The sequence below is a fragment of the Amphiprion ocellaris genome, chromosome 5 (assembly GCF_022539595.1).
Source record: "Amphiprion ocellaris isolate individual 3 ecotype Okinawa chromosome 5, ASM2253959v1, whole genome shotgun sequence".
Classification (NCBI taxonomy): domain Eukaryota; kingdom Metazoa; phylum Chordata; class Actinopteri; family Pomacentridae; genus Amphiprion; species Amphiprion ocellaris.
In genome coordinates this window covers 1800594-1818545 of record NC_072770.1, presented here as the reverse complement: position 1 = coordinate 1818545, position 17952 = coordinate 1800594, and the positions used below count along the sequence as shown (strand labels likewise).

The 17952-nt window shown below is 40.3% G+C and overlaps 1 protein-coding gene across 3 annotated transcripts in view; it reads right to left on the bottom strand.

Annotated features, from left to right (window-relative positions):
• Nucleotides 1-17302, bottom strand: part of tmem74b (transmembrane protein 74B) — a 32780-nt gene extending 15478 nt beyond the window's left edge. For 2 of the 3 annotated variants that reach the window (XM_035948043.2, XM_035948044.2), the window contains exons 1-3: nucleotides 17173-17302; nucleotides 10818-10880; nucleotides 9466-9735 (exon numbers count right to left, since the gene is read on the bottom strand). In XM_035948043.2, the coding sequence (XP_035803936.1) occupies nucleotides 9466-9687 (222 nt within the window). In that variant the 5' untranslated portion in view covers nucleotides 9688-9735; nucleotides 10818-10880; nucleotides 17173-17302. The remainder of the gene's footprint in view (nucleotides 1-9465; nucleotides 9736-10817; nucleotides 10881-17172) is intronic. The other variant, XM_055010668.1, reaches the window with a different exon arrangement.
• Nucleotides 17303-17952: the final 650 nt, after the last annotated feature.

Below are 17952 nucleotides of genomic sequence, written 5' to 3'. Positions count from 1 at the left end.
GATTTTTTAAAAAAAAGCTCAAAAAAAGAAAGAAGGAAGGCAAGATTGAAGGAAAAACAAAAAGGAAAAGAAGAATGGAGGTAAGATGAAAACATGAAGAATGAAACAATGATTGAAGGAAAGATGGAAGAAAACAAGAGAAGTAAGAAAGAAAGGAGGAAGAAAGGGAAAAAAGAACAATGGAAATAATGAAAATAAAGCAAGAAGAGAGTAAAGAATGAAAGAAGAAAAGGAGTGATAAAAGGAGAGTAAACAGGGAAGAAGAAAAAAGATTGAAGAAACAAAAATGGAGAAAGGAAGAAGAAAGGTATGATGAAAGGAGGAATGAAAGAAAGGAAAGAAGAGAGAGGATGGGAAGAAACAAAGGGAAGAAAAAAGAAAAGAGTGACAGAAGAAAGGGGGATGAAAGTAAATAGGAGAAATGACAGAATGAAGGAAAGAAAGAAGAAAAAATAAAAGCAAGCAAGAAAGAGGGAAAGAAAAAAGAAATGAAAGAAAAAATATTGAAAACGAAAACAAACAAAGGAAAAGGGAGGGAGGAAAGGATGAAATAAAAATGGGAAAGTAGTAGAAACAAAAGAGGAAAGAAAAAGAGGAGAAGAAGGGAGGAAAGAAGAAATAAAGGAAAAGGAGAAAAGCAAGGAGATCAGAAAAAAACACAAAAAACAAATATGAAGTTGGTAATAAATAATAAATAATGTAAGTCAGTGAATAATCTGCTGCCACAAACAACAACATACCCTCAGGTAACGCAGGCAGTAAACAGTAAATGTTTGTTTTATTCATGACAAATGAAAATGTATGTAACTGTATAAAGTGGCACATGACTATTTTAAAAGATGAATAATATCTATTATCTGTAATATTTGTGGTGGTATTTGGAACCATGAGAAGGTTCCTGCTGTGGTCCCGTCACTGTGTTTTCTGTGTTTCACCGCTGTGAGCTTGGAGAGCTTTGGCAGCTCCTCAGCAGCCCATTAGTCTGTTCATCCTGTTGGTGCTGGGTTTGAACTGGGATTCACCAGCCGCTCATATTTTACAATCTGGACTGTTTTCAGTGCAGAGTCACGGAGCATTCAGGTTGTCTTACTCAAACATGAGTGCTGCTGGTGTTGGTTTTGCATATTTCATTGGGTGTGAAAGCAAATCGAAGGTCAAAGTAGCTTTTTGAAAACAAGGTAGAGACCAAAAACAGAGCTAACAGAGAGAACTTTAAACATGAATTCATCAGCTCTGAATACATGCTCATGTGACTGCAGCAGATTGGTGAACCAGCCAACCAGACGGTCTGTAGTTCTTCAACTCACAATGACCACAATGACACACAACGTAATCACAGGGAGAACAGTCTGACGACAAAAGGCACAAAATGACCACTAAGATGTAAAACAACCGCAAAAAGATGCAAACTGACCACAAAAAGGCAAGAATCAACTACGAAGACAAGGACAAAAAATAAGGACAAAACAACAAAGAATGACCACAAACAACCACCATGTGGTGCAAAATTAGCACAAAGAGACAACAAAAAGGCAAAAGCAAATGTAAAGGCATACCACAAAGACAAATATCAACCATAGAGGCGTAAAATAAGCACAAACAACCACAAAAAGATGCAAAATGACCATGAAAAAGATGCAAACATATCACAAAAGACACAAAAAGACACAAATTAACTACAAAGACCTACAAAATGACCACAAAGCCACCACAAAAAGACACACACAGTTACCACAAAGAGGAAAAATGACAAAAGATGCAAAATGATTACAAAGAGATACACAACAACCACACAAAGCACACAAAATTATCACAAAAGGCAGCAATCAGCTACAAGACACATAACATGACCACAGACACAACATGAAAAGCACTCAGAGAGAACAGTACTCCATCAAGGCTGCTCAGTTGTTGTATGATTTCTGACGGATAAGTCCCAATAAGTCGTCAGCGGTGGATTTGTAGTAGGATCACGATCAGCTGATGTAGTGTTCACTTGTTGTCATGGTTACAGTGACACCGTGCCACTATCTCACAATGATACAGAAATCTTTAACAAATCCATGGATCCAGACTATAAGCTGCATCACTGCCAAAATCTAATCACTTGGTCCTTGTATCAAAAAATTACCACAATTGATCCTGGGGACTCAAAATGATCAAAAACAACCACCAGGAGTAAAACAATCAGAAAAAGACAACATGGCCACAAGTCAACCATAAAAGGGTACAAAATGACCACAAAAAGGTAGAAATCAACCACAAAGAACTCCAAATCACAACTGAAATATACAAAGTAACCATAAAGAAACACAAAAAAACTCGCTGGTCTCTAGGTAGATGACAGAAAGAAGCTCCTGCAAATATTAGCGATCAAATAATAACCGCACTCACCTTAGACGAGCCGCTTTAGCATTCAAAAGCAGACTGACACTTAGCATCACAGATATCAACAACGCTGTTCTGAGTAATGGTGCTGTGACGAGCCAGAATTTATATTCCAGACATCTACAGCAACATTGGGTTCAGTCAGACTGACAGCAGAGCAGAAACTTCCCTGCTGTGATGACGCTGCTCATGTGAGGCTTCATGTTTGATGCTGGCCAGCTAAGACAGCAGAGGTGATGGCTGCTGCTGTGGTGAACAAGACTGAAGTAGCTCATCAGCAGAGATGGGAACTTGGACACTCGACTCGGACTCGAGTCCCGATTTTATGACTTTTTGACTCGACTTGATGAAATCAAAAAAAGACTTGGACTTGCTTGGACTCTATAAGCTCAGTGACTCTAGACTTGGACTTGACTCGACCCCTTTGACTCGACGAGTCATGTCGAGTCATAATGGTGCAATTTTTTAAAATTAAAAGTGTGATGTATGAATCATTTTTATTCGTATCGCTTCACTTCATCGGATCACAGGGACATCCAGTACAGTATGTGTTTTCCAACGTTTTAAATTACAATGACCAAAGGTTCCCTATAGTTTCCAATCTACACGGTCAAAACCTCAGTGTTACTGTAACTCTGAGTGTACAAGTGGAACCAAATGAGGGTTTCTGGTTCCATGTGTACGTGTAGAAAATGAGTAATAGAGTTCTTTAGTCTGCTGTTATGAAAGCTGTAGCACATTTTCTGACACATGCTAATTTGTTATCTTACAGATATGACGAATACATGATGAGCAAAGGCATCACAAATGAACCAGAACCACAACAGCCTTCAGTCTCGCAGTTCCTGGACATCTGTGTAGGGCAGTATTCCATGAATCATCCACAGCAGAAAGCTATTACCAATGGAATACTGGAATAATTGGTCATCGAATGCAAAATGCCCCTGTCTGTGGTGGAACACAAGAGTTTTCGGGATTTCCTGAAAATAGTTGATCCTCAATACAACTCAGTGTGCCGCAAAACATTGACCTCAAAAACAGAGACAGTTGCTGGATTGAGACGTGACAAACTGAAAACTCAGCTGAGCAACTCAGATAGTGTTTCAGTCACTGTTGACATTTGGTCTGACCGAAGGATGAGGGGGTTCCTTGGTGTCACCGTGCACTACATGGAGATAGACCAAGATAACATACAGCTGAAGTCCAATCTCTTGGCCTGCGATCGCTTCAAAGGTTCACACAGAGAGAGGAGAAAGGATCTGTGAACAATTTGAGGCCGTATGTCATGAGTATGACATTAAAAGTAAGCTGGACTATGTTATTACTGACAATGCAGCCAATATGCGGAAGGCATTCACAGTGTGCTTCCCCAGTGAAGAAGGTGAAGTACATGATGACGATCACCTTGATGACCCAGAGCTATGGCATGACCTAAGTCTAGACAATCAGGAGGTAGTAGATGCTGCTATGGCACGAAAACAGCGCTTGCAGTGTTTTGCACACACTCTCCAGCTGGTGGTGGGAGACGGGTTGAAAGACACAAAGGTGACAAGATCTTCTTTGTCAAAGTTGTCAAAACTCAGTTCACTCCTTCACACAAGAACAACATTCAAAGAGGAATTTGAGGCTGCATATGGAGAAAGAAACAGCATCCCTGCTGCTGTCAACACCAGATGGAACTCAACACTGAGGCAGGTGCAGGCAGCTCTCCGATGTGATCATCTAAAGCTCTCCAATGTCCTGGAAAAGGTGGGACACATGGAGTTGACATTCACAGCACATGAGTGGAGTCTATTGAAGGAGCTGGTAGACATCCTGAAGCCATTTGCAGAAGCAACAGATTTGACACAGGGGGAGAAGTTGGTTACCATCAGTTCTGTTGTTCCTTCGGTTCTGGCCCTCAATCACCACCTTGAGAAGATGATACCTCGAGTCCGTTTCCTGGGCAGTCTGGTCAGAAGTCTCCAGGAATCCCCGAAGAACAGATTTCTTGGAATCTTTGTAAATGTGAAAATGGCCACTGCACAGTATGGAACCACCGTCCCGTTTTCAGACCCAGTCTACCTCAAAGCGGCTGCCTTGGATCCAGCCTTTGCTTTGTATTGGGTTGACCACCATGTGCTGGCCAGTCCTGGCATAAGGGCAGAGGTGGCCAAAGAAGTGAAAGGTAAATTTTGAGTTTAACTGGACATACAAACGACTAATTTGGCTATTTTCACTGCAATGGTTTTGATATTGTTCTGTTTTCACCCACACTGTGTTTGCATCACTGTTAATGTATTTCCTCTTAAATAATAAAACACAGAATACCCTTGAGTTTAACCCACTGTATTCCCAACACAAACAATAATCTCTATTTTGTTTTAACATGTTTTGCCAGAACTGGTCCTGCGAGATGCAGTGGAGGCTGACCAACCTGTGTCTCATGAGGAGGGAGATGAATACCTTGAAGAAGAAGGTCTGTTTGCTGCATACCGTAAGAGACAGAGGAAGGATGCTAATGCCACTCCAGCATTACAACTAAGTCACTATCTCAACTTCTGTGAAGGACAGAGTGTGTTGTCATTCTGGGCAATGCACATGAAGGCTCTTCCTTCACTATTTCGAGTTGCCATCAGGGTCTTAGCAGTTCCTGCTACCAGTGCTCCGGTTGAGCGAGTTTTCAGCCATGGTGGTATCATAAAGCAGCCCCATTGTGCACAAATGACTGACAGACTTTTGGCCAATTTGATCTTTTGCAAATGCAATGCTAGTCTGTAGGTGAATGAAACATTGATGTGTATGCCACCACTGCAAACATTCACACAAATCCAACAGCAATCATGGCTCTCTCTCACACAAATACATGCATGCACACACAGATGCTATAATAGCCAGGCTGGCTGTGACTGTCTCATATTAGTTCTTCTCTTTCTCTCTCACACATAACTAAAAATGCAGCAAGTCAACTGCACATGACATTTTAATGTCAGTTCTCTTACACACACACACACACACACACACACACACACACACACACACACACACACGCACACACACACACACACACACACACACACACACACACACAGACACAGAGGACTTACTTAAGAGCTCTGTGTACCAAATTAGAACCTAGTCATTGATTTAACATGACTTCACTTTTGGCCTCAAATTGATCACATTCTTTCTGCTGTGTATTGTTAAAAACATGTAAGACAACCACTTTAGGAGAACTTTACTTATATACAGTGGTATGTAAAAGTTTGGGCACCCCTGATAATTTTCAAGATTTTCCTTTATAAATCACTGGTTGTTTGGATCAGCAATTTAAGTTAAATATATCATATAGCAAACGAACACAGTGATATTTGAGAAGTGTAATGAAGTTTATAGGATTTACAGAAAGTGTGCAATAATTATTTAAACAAAAGTAGGCAGGTGCATAAATTTGGGCACCCCAACAGAAAAATTACATCAATATTTAGTAGATCCTCCTTTTGCAGAAATAACAGCCTCTAAATGCTTCCTATAGCTTCCAATGAGGGTCTGGATTCTGGTTGAAGGTATTTTTGACCATTGTTCTTTACAAAACATCTCCAGTTCAGTCAGGTTTGATGGTTTCCGAGCATGGACAGCCCGCTTTAAATAACACCACAGATTTTCAATAATATTCAGGTCTGGGGACTGAGATGGCCATTCCACAATGTTGTACTTGTTCCTCTGCATGAATGCCTTAGTAGAATTTGAGCAGTGTTTAGGGTCGTTGTCTTGTTGAAGTATCCAGCCCCGGCGCAACTTCAACTTTGTCACTGATTCTTGAACATCGTTCGCAAGAATCTGCCGATACTGACTGGAATCCAGGCGACCTTCAACTTTAACAAGATTGCCAGTACCTGCACTGGCCACACAGCCCCACAGCATGATGGAACCACCACCAAATTTTATTGTGGGTAGCAAGTGTTTGTCTTGGAATGCTGTGTTCTTCATCCTCCATGCATACCACCCCTTGTTATGTCCAAATAACTCAGTTTTAGTTTCATCAGTCCACAGCACCTTATTCCAAAATGAAGCTGGCTTGTCCAAATGTGCTTTAGCATACCTCAAGCGACTCTGTTTGTGGCATGTGCACAGAAAAGGCTTCTTCCGCATTACTCTCCCATACAGCATCCCCTTGTGCAAAGTGCACTGAATAGTTGAATGATGCACAGTGACACCATCTGCAGCAAGATCATGTTGTAGGTCTTTGGAGCTGGTCTGTGGGTTGAGTTTGACTGTTCTCACCATCCTTCCCCTCTGCTTATCTGAGATTTTTCTTGGCTGCCACTCCAGGCCTTAACTAGAACTGTGCCTGTGGTCTTCCATTTCCTCACTATGTTCCTCACAGTGGAAACTGACAGCTGAAATCTCTGAGCTAGCTTTTTGTATCCTTCCCCTAAACCATGATGTTGAACAATCTTTGCTTTCAGGTCATTTGACAGCTGTTTTGAGGCTCCCATGTTGTCACTCTTCAGAGAAGATGCAAAGAGGAGAACAACTTGCAACTGGCCACCTTAAATACCCTTTCTCATGATTGGTTTCACCTGTGTATGTAGGTCAAGGGTCAGTGAGCTTACCAAACAAATTTTGTGTTCCAATAATTAGTGCTAAAGGTATTCAAATCAATAAAACAACAAGGGTGCCCAAATTTATGCACCTGCCTACTTTTGTTTAAATAATTATTGCACACTTTCTGTAAATCCTATAAACTTCATTTCACTTCTCAAATATCACTGTGTTCATCTGCTAAATGATACATTTAACTGAAATTGCTGATCCGAACAACCAGTGATTTATAAAGGAAAATCTTGAAAATTATCAGGGGTGCCCAAACTTTTACATACCACTCTATATACTTATATACTAAAATATGGCTTTTCTTGTATCAATAAATCACCTCAGAACACATGGAGGGCTGTGAGTAATTGAAAGAAGAAAAGTCATTTATAAGGTGAAGTACTGAGGAATGTTTCCAAGGCACACTGAGCTGTATTTCAAAACTCAAATCTTGTGTTCAACAGTACAGGGGCATGTTGCTCATTCTGATTTATGTTGCAAAGTGCCAACTACCTCTTATGTTCTGAAAGAATTATTAGCACTTTTTTGTTTATCCTTAAAGGAGGTTTTTGGTATTGGCTTCCTGCTGTGCATACGTTCTACTGTTAAAGTTTACTGTTAAAGGATCACTTCCCATTTAAAATGAATTTTGTTTTATCAGTTACTCTCCCCACGATCAGTTGAACACAAGGAGAATTTTTGTTTTTGTCACATTCCTTTAAGGTGATTCAGGAAATTCAGAATGAATGGAAGTGACAGGGCCTGATTTTGCCCAACGGGGGAGCAGATCTCATTCCCTTCCATCAATTCCATTCATTCTGGATTTCTTGAATCACTGAAAACTAAAATTGTCCTTGTATTCAACTCACCATGGGGAGAGTAACTGATAGAACAAGTCATTTTCAAGGTAAATTGGTCCTTTAAAGTTTAAGTTTTACATTTAAAAATAAAACATTACATTAGAATTTTTTTCAGGTAATCCTGTATAAATAAGCTCAAAGACTGTTATAGCCAACAGAGAAAGTTGTGTTGGGCTCTATTTTTGTGCAGTATTTTTGTTAAATTTCAGTGGCACCTTTGGGGGGAAAAAAAAACCTTGAAAGAAATAAACATTTTGAAACTTTATCCATATATCATTTTTATTTTTTTATTAAAGTTCAAGTTAATGGTTTTCTATTGTCTCTTTCACAAAATGACACAACAGAACAGGGGCTCTGGATCCTTTAAGTATTAAATCTTCATTTTATTTTATGTAATTCAAGGTGTGAAAGTGTCTTCAAATGTCTGGAAGTGTAGGAGTGGGGCGTTAAATTTGTTTCACTTGGTTGTGTTTGACAGACAGATATTGTGAAAATACCCAATCTACAAGCTCACATCTCACAAAGAGTGTATTGATATCTCAGCCAAAAATTTCCTTATTGGCACCTCCCCAGTTATTTATTTTTTAATGACTTGTTTAGGACTCGAGGAAAAAAAGTTTAGGACTTGGACTCAACTCGGGACTCGACTGTCTTGACTCGGGACTCAACTTGGGACTCGACTGTCTTGACTCGGGACTCGACTCAGGACTCGAGCGCAAAGACTTGAGACTCGACTTTGACTTGCAAAACAAGGACTTGGTCCCACCTCTGCTCATCAGCGAGGAGTTTGTGGAGAACAAGAGCTCTGTTCATTAGACTTGTGGTTGAACGTCGGTCTCTGTCCACAGCAGTGTTTGAAAAACAAGCTGTCTCTGTCAAGGTATCTGCAATTACTGGTCAGAATTCTATTTCAATATATTTACAAAATTAGTTCTAACTACAAGGATAAAACTACACGATAATGTAGATATCCTGAACTGAGAAGAATTAAAGATATCTTGAACCAGAATCATGACTATCCCATCCATCCATCCATCCATCGCTTCATCCTCATCAGGGTCATGGGAGGCTGGAGTCTATCCCAGCTGACTGAGGGTGAAGGCAGGAGACACCTGGACAGGTAACAGTCTATCATAGGTTCACCTGGACAGGTAACAGTCTATCACAGGTTCACCTGGACAGGTAACAGTCTATCACAGGTTCACCTGGACAGGTAACAGTCTATCACAGGTTCACCTGGACAGGTAACAGTCTATCACAGGTTCACCTGGACAGGTAACAGTCTATCACAGGTTCACCTGGACAGGTAACAGTCTATCACAGGTTCACCTGGACAGGTAACAATCTATCACAGGGCTACACATAGAGACAAACAATCACACTCACATTCACACCTACAGACAATTTAGAATCACCAATTAACCTCAGCATGTTTCTGGACTGTGGGAGGAAGCTGGAGAACCTGGAGAAAACCCACACATGTACAGGAGAACATGGAGACTCCATGCAGGAAGATCCCAGGAAGGCCGGGACATGATCATCTAGCTGCAAGGCGACGATGCTAACCACCAAGTGACTGTGCAGCCAGGAATTATGAATAGTCAGAGTTAACCACAGATATCTGCTGAACACCTTGGTCTACCTTGCTGCTGCCTGATGCTGGAGGTGGATAACTGGCCGATGTGGTCGCCTCCTGCTGCTGCTGGTTCTGCTCCTCGTCCTGCAGGTAGGAGGCGTTCTCGAAGCCCCGGGCGGTGCTGCCCACTGTGGCCGCGGTCCAGGAGGTCAGCGATGGAGACGGGCCTCGTCGGCCTCCTCCACCCCGTAACTCCCGGAGCTCCACGGCGTTGAAAGAGGAATCCATCAAAATGTGCTCATGTCTTCACCAGCCCTCAGCTCTGCTTTATCCTCCCTGAAAGAAGGAATTAAAACAGTGACTGACAGCACAAGAAAAAGCAGCCTGGTTATATTAACACAACATCTTTACACTGGTATAGTTTGAATGATGGGCGTAGGTTTATTATAATAATATTATAATATGGGACGGGACAAAATAAGTCTTTAAGTTTCAAACACTTCCTGAAATCTGATTAATTTTTATGCATGATTTTGCCTTTTCTGTATTAATTTATCATGTAAATGTCTTTATTATAAAGGAAAACAGAAAATCAAATAAAATACAACAGAATAGATATGGATCTAATTAGACTTTAAATTAAAGATTCAATGATTGTATGAGCTTATAATTCATATTGACAATTTGGAGGAAAAAAAGATCCAGTGCTGAAGAAAAAACAGTAGTGGAGTGAAATATAAGTACCATTTTCAGCATTTCACCTTAAAAATGTGCCTGTACACTGCACTTATTTAACAGCTACAGTAAAAAGCCCAAATTTTATTTTAGATATTCACAAAACATTTACTTTATTTATTAAATAACCCAACAGTTTATATACATTCCATTTATAAAGATTAAGCAGGGGTCTTTGAGCATCAAACACTTCATTCACTGCATTCTGGTGACATTTTTATGCACCACATGTTCCTTTTCTGCATCACTTTATAGTGGGACTAATTTCCCACAATGCCCGCGGCGTTTATTTAACAGCTAAGGCAACAGGCCTGCTTTTCAAATCAAGATTTAATTCACAAAATGTGTCTTTTATTTATTAAATACCTCAACACTATTTAAACTCATTAAAATAATGCATCTCTTGAGAGCACTAACATACTACCTACCTTAATTAACCACTAATATCTCCAATTATACGCAATGTCTCAGCATAATGTGCCATACAAATACAGGTGTTTGAGTGCAAACACTTTCACTGGAGTGTTTTGACCTTTGTTACAGTAAATAAAATCTCAGCGACATCTCAGTTTGTCACAAATGGCTCAGTTTTGTTGCACCAGAGAGGATTTTCAGGGAAAACTGTTATCTCATCTCAGCCATGAATCATCACACACAAACACATTGAATCACAGGAATCTCACCTTGGTGGTTATTTATTCCCATTGCTTTCCTCCTGTCATCACTGGAAGCGCTGCTGTCACATCCTGTTGAGTGCAATGGACAGTTAAAATCAGATGCTGAATCTAAAACAGATGCCACAGAGAGAAGAGATGTTTCTGCTTAATGAAAACCTACACTGACTCCTGAACACCTCACTCTGAACCCAAAAACCAAACGAACCCAAAATACCCCTCAGAAGTGTCCTGTATAGTGAAGACTGGTCAAAAAAAAAAACTCTGATGGCTTTGAATTATAGTTATAGACACATCCTAGTAGCTCATTTAGCACTAAGACTGAACAGTTCATCCAAAATATTACTGAAGTCTCAAAATCTCTAACTGCAGTTACAAATCATATTCTTCAGATGTACACTACCAGTCAAAAGTTTGGACACACCTTCTCATTTAATGGTTTTTCTTTATTTTAAGGACTATTTTCATTGTAGATTCTCACTGAAGGCATCAAAACTATGAATGAACACATATGTGATTATGTAGTAAACAATAATGAAATAAGTCAAAACATGTTTTATATTCTTCAAAATAGCCACCCTTTGCTTTGATGACAGTTTTGCAAACCCTTGGTGTTTGAAATGGTTTTCACTTCACAAGTGTTCTTTGTCAAGGTTCATTTGTGGAATTTCTCGCCTTCTTCATGGGGTTGGGACCATCAGTTGTGTTGTGCAGAAGTCAGGTTGGTCTACAGTTAACAGTCCTATTTGACAACTGCTAGAATCCATATTATGGAAGAACCAATGAGCTAAGTAAAGAGAAACGACAGTCCATCATTACTTTAAGACCTGAAGGTCAGTCAGTCCGGAAAACTGCAAAAACTTTGAAAGTTTCCCCAAGTGCAGTCAAAAACGCCATCAAATGCTACGAACAAACTGACTCACAGGAAAGGAAGACCAAGAGTCTCCTCTGCTGCTGAGGAGAAGTTCATCTGAGTCTCCAGCCTCAGAAATCACAAGTTAACAGCAGCTCAGATTAGAGCCCAGATAAATGCCACCCAGAGTTCTAGTAGCAGACACATCTGTACATCACCTGTTCAGAGGAGACTGAACCAATCAGGCCTTTATGGTCCAATAGCTGCTAAGAAACCACTGCTAAGGAAAAGCAACAAGCAGCAGAGATTAGTTTGGACCCAGAAACACCAGGAACGGACATTAGACCAGTGGAAAACTGTGCTTTGGTCTGATGAGTCTAAATTTGAGATCTTTGGTGCCACCCAGGTGTCTTTGTGAGACATAGTATGCTAAGAACCAATCAACTCAGTAAAGAGAAACAACAGTCCATCACTACTTTAAGGCATGAAGGTCAGTCAGTCCAGAAAATTTCAGCAACTTTACATGTATCCTCAAATGGAATCACAAAAACCATCCAGCACTACGACCAAACTGACTCACATGAGGACCTCCCCAGGAAAGGAAGACCAAGAGTCTCCTCTGCTGCTGAGGAGAAGTTCATCTGAGTCTCCAGCCTCAGAAATCACAAGTTAACAGCAGCTCAGATTAGAGCCCAGATAAATGCCACCCAGAGTTCTAGTAGCAGACACATCTGTACATCACCTGTTCAGAGGAGACTGAACCAATCAGGCCTTTATGGTCCAATAGCTGCTAAGAAACCACCACTAAGGAAAAGCAACAAGCAGCAGAGATTAGTTTGGCCCCAGAAACACCAGGAATGGACATTAGACCAGTGGAAATCTGGGCTTTGTCTGATGGGTCCATATTTTACCTACCTACCTACCACAGCATCCTGCAGCGACATGACATCCCATCCGGTTTGGTTTAGTTGGACCGTCATTTATTCTCCAACAGGACAATGACCCCAAACACACCTCCAGGCTGTGGAAGGACTATCTGACCAAGAAGGAGATGATGAAGATGACCTGGCCTCCACAGTCACCTGACCTGAACCCAATCTAGATGGTTTGGGATGAGATGGACCACAGAGTGAAGGCAAAAGGACCAACAAGTGCTCAGCATCTCTGGAACTCCTTCAAGACTGTTGGAAACTATTTCAGGTTCTACCTCATGAAGTTTATAGAAAGAATGCCAAGAGTGTTCAAAGCAGTAATCAAAGAATCTAAAATATAAAACATGTTTTGACTCATTTCACACTTTTTTGTTTACTACAGAATTCCAGATGTTCTCCATTCTCCACCTGCTGAGGAGACTGAGGTCCTTTGGAGTGTGCAGGACTCTGCTCAGGACATTCTATGACTCTGTGGTAGCGTCTGCTATCTTCTATGCAGTGGTCTGCTGGGGAGCAGGGAGCACTGAAAGGGACAGAAAGAGACTAAACAGAAGGTCAGGAGGAGGTTCTGTCCTGGACTGTTCCCTGGACTCCATAGAGGAGGTGGGTGAGAGGAGGATGTTGACAAAGCTCACATCCATCATGGACAATCCCTCTCACCCACTGCATGACACTGTGGAGTCTTTAAGCAGCTCCTTCAGCAGCAGACTGAGACATCCACCCTGCAAGAAGGAACGCTATCACAGGTCCTTCATTCCATCTGCTATAAGACTTTACAACATCAGCATCACTGGCTGATGTTAACATAAACTGGACTCATATCATTACCACCCCAAACCATAAAATTTACACAGACATTATTGCACTGCTAAATCTTTGCACTTTTAAACATTATTTTTTTAAGCCACTTTATACTACATTGTCTTACAGTGTGTCAATACTGTATTATTTCATCCTCATCGCTCACCCCTGTATATATTGTAAATATTATTACTACTGTTCTATTATTATTTTATTCCTATTACTATGTCTATTGCTACATAAGCTGCTGTAACAATGTAAATTTCCCCTGGCGTGGGGAGAAATAAAGGACTTATCTTATGTGTTCATTCATAGTTTTGATGCCTTCAGTGAGAATCTACAATGAAAATAGTCATGAAAATAAAGATAAACCATGTGGAGGATCCTGCCTGGCATTGCTCTTTGTTTAATAAAACCTGTTTAATAGAGATCTGCTTACCGCCTGCTCTATATGCTCTCACTCTTGGGTTCAAATCCCCCCTCGTACCACGACAGTTTACCTAATAATAATCTGAAAATACACTGCTTTCTATATCATTGGGAGATGGAAAAAACTGTGCTTTTTACAGTGTCCAATGCAAAAATAAAGTCTGCTTTATTACGCTGTCAAAGTCGAATAAATGTCACTTTCTGTGCTGCCAGGAGGCAAGAAACTCCCTCTTTGATCAACACCAAAAGCCAAAGAAATCTGCTTTTAATGCAGTCAAAAGCCACAAAAATAGGCATGTTTTTTTTTTGAAACCATCAAAAGCCAACAAAATGCTGCATTTTACAACATCGAAGGCCACCTAGTCTAATCAGAACTGGATTTTTGCTGCATATTGTTCAGCTCCATAAAGCATCATGTAAGTCCTTATCGCCAAGGCCTGTTCCAGTTAATAGGGCTGTAAATACTGGAGATATTTAGTTTTCTGTAGTAAATATATTGCTATATGAAAAAATACAGGAATTTTCACCAGATTATTGGGTGCTGATTCAAATGGTCAGACTAGTTATACTGAACAAAAATATAAATGCAGCATGTAATAATTAAATTAGATCTATTGTTTTAGCAATCAAGGATTGAATATTTGTCTGTAGCATCGTGTCATTTGAATAAAGCTGCATTTTAAGGTGTCCTTTAACACTCACTGATGAAAGGAGCTACACTATCTGATGTTTGTGCTTTAAAGCCACACCTCTTCAGGGTGTAGGTTAACTCCATGGTCAAGCATCTGTTTCTGTGCACAACTGAACAAACTGAACGCTTTTCCAACCATAACAAGAGATGAGAGACTGAGATTTTTCAAGTCAGAAAAGAAAACTGGACATATTGTGTTTTTATTTTTGTTCAGTGTAGTTGTGGTGATTGAAGGACTCTGCTAACAGAGGGCCAGTTGTTGGTCAGCATCATCCTTTGTGTAGCTGATATATTTCCATACAGCTGCGTTTCTTTCTCTCTTTTTTTAATTTTGTCTTTTTTTCAGCACTTCTCTCCTGTTCCTTGCCCAGTTTGTGGTGTGTATGTGAAAGCCACATTTCAGCAAACTCTGTGTCCTGTAAATAAAGTAAAAAACAAAAAAAAGTAACGCTTCAAAGACCTTTAAATCTAACTAAATTATACATCAATCTGACTTGTCTAAAATGAAAACCTTTAGTACTGAGAAGCGAGAAAAGGTGCAACAAAATGTTTGTGAGTTAGCTGCCTGACTTCACAGTGCACCTCCTGCACTTTTATTATAGAATCATACCGTAATGTTGATGCTGAAGCACTTCATTATGCAGCCCTACAATCTAACAAAGCCTGAAAAAATCATCTAAAATGTGTCTACAGAAACATATAAAGATGTGCACACACACACACACACACACACACACACACACACACACACACACACACACACACACACACACACACACACACACACACACACACATTTGAACCTACACTGACATGTGTGCATCTCCTGCTCAACCTTGACATAAAACTGACTCAAATTCACCGAGTTCTGCAGAAAAGAACATTTTACTGTAACCTGATCAGTGTTGGACTCACACTAGACAGACATGCAACTTTTCTGGATGAAACAAAATGGCTCATCAATGGAACTTGTTCTGTAACTTGTTAAAAACGCTCATGAGAAGATAATATATACATACATACATCCATCCTTTAACACCACTTAATCCTCATTAGGGAGGAAAATACAACTTCAAAATGAACGAAATTTGTACAAACAGAAAAAGATTCTGCATTTCATTCTGTGGGGTGAAATTCTGGAACAGTCTGGGTGAGGACATAAAACAACATCCAAACATGCAACAGTTTAAAACTGGGTGTGCACAGGTTACTGTTAGTAATGATTTATTTCTTTAATGATTTGTTTTTTCTTTATTTATGCGTATTATTAGTTGGGTCTATTCTTTCCGTTGTGTTTTGCTGTTGTTAGGTCCTTTTGTAAAAATGAAAATGGACATATTGGTGTATATTTATTCTACAATCATGTTCACTATTATTATTATTGTTATTATTATTAAAATTGTTTATAAACAGTAGTATTTTGAAGAAGCAGAATGAATAGATTTACAATCATTGTGTAAGGAGAAGCGGTGGGATTAGATAAACTTCCACTTCTTCCCACCCATTTTTGAGAAACATATTTTTTGTCTTTTGTTGCTGTTCTCTTTTTATGTTGACATTTTCAAAGTTTATTTTGAAAATGAACCACTGAGCCACGATTAAGTTTTAGATACAGAAATAGCTAGTGTGGTTATGACGGAAAATAACTAATATTTATTCTAAATGTACATCTAAAATCCATTGTTTCATTTGGTGTTTCTTCATTTTTATTTTTAAATTAAGTGCAGTTTTATTATTGCTGCTATTATTATTGCTTCTGTTATCGTGTTGGTTTGGCTATAAATTTATATCTGTGTCAGGACTCTGTTATCATTATGTTAATAGCAGATTATGACTATATTGTTATGATTCAAGACTCCGTAATACGTTGTGTTTCGGTTTTAATCTGATAATATATACATAAAGGGAAAAAATAGATATTTTTTCTGTAAAACAGAAATATGATTCCAAAATAAGCCCTTAAAATTCACTTTCCACAAATATCCTCACAAAGCAACACACAGCTAAAAGCAGCAGAATATAAAGAAAGCCTGTGTTTTCCTGTAGAGTCCTGGGTGTGATCCATAAGGGAGGATATTACAGCTGGAGTTTATTCTCCTGACAGACCATCCTTTTTTAAATCTATCCCGCAGATATTTACTTTTTGTAAAATTAGTTTCTGCTACAGGTTAATCTCCGGGGAGCTCCAGGCCACAGTAGCCCACTGACACACTTCCCATCCATCCTGACATGAAGCTCCGGAGCCCCAGGGTGCCCGGTGCCCGGTGCCCGGTGGTCATTCTGCAGCTCCGGCCATCAGCAGCACCGTGACCTTGTGATGCGCCAAACGGCCAAACCTGGACCGCACACCCCGGCTGTGTGGAGACGACAGGAGGAACCGGGGAAGATAACGCTCACCGGCATGCTATCCGGACGGCTGGTAACGGGAGGAGGGACCGACCGAGTCAGCGGATAATCGGAGGGAAATTATGCAACCAGCGACACATTTCTCCGGAGGGAAACATCGGGGATGGATTCAGCATCCACCCTGAGCTGCATCCGTAGAGACGCCGCCGAAAGCATCGATCATCCGCCGGGAGGAGAGGACGGAGAGGACGGAGAGGACGGAGAGGCTCGATGCGCAAAGAGGCGGAATGACGGCGGAACGACGAGTCTTACCTGGAGCTGGAGCCGCCACCGGCCGGGAATCAGACGCCGTGGACGCCCGGAGAGATGGATGCTGCTGGAGGATGAGTGAGGAGGATGGAGAGAGGGGGAGAGAGAGGGGGAGAGAGAGGGGGAGAGAGAGGGGGAGAGAGAGGGGGAGAGAGAGGGGGAGAGAGAGGGGTGAGACTGACCATGCGCAGAAGCAGCCCGTGGATCTGAGTGGTGCTGGTGTGTGTGGAGCTGGTGGAGTCACAGGAACCTCCTGACTTCATGCCTTTGACCTACATCTCTTAGATAGATCTCCTGATGCACCGAGTCTACAGCGCCCCCAAACACACCTTCAGGGATGCTGTCCTCCAAGTAAACCACAACAATGAACGCTTTCAAACTGCTTTTAACGGGTTTTAGAGCAGATTTTCCCTGGTTTGTCAAAATAGGTTTTAACCCTGAAAGAAAGAATATAGAAAAAATGAGCAAAAACATAAATAAAAACAAATATATATATATATATATATATATATATATATATATATATATATATATATATATATATATATATATATATATATATATATATATATATATATATATATATATATATATATATATATATATATATATAAAAATAGCTGGGAGTAACAGAAATGGTAAGAAGAAAAGGAAAGGAGCCTTTTAACACCATCAAAGCCATTTGATGGTGCCATAATAATTTACAACATGAAAACATGCCTTCTACGGTGCTCTAGTGACTTTCAGGCTATCATTGCTTTTTACACCATCACTTTTTACAGT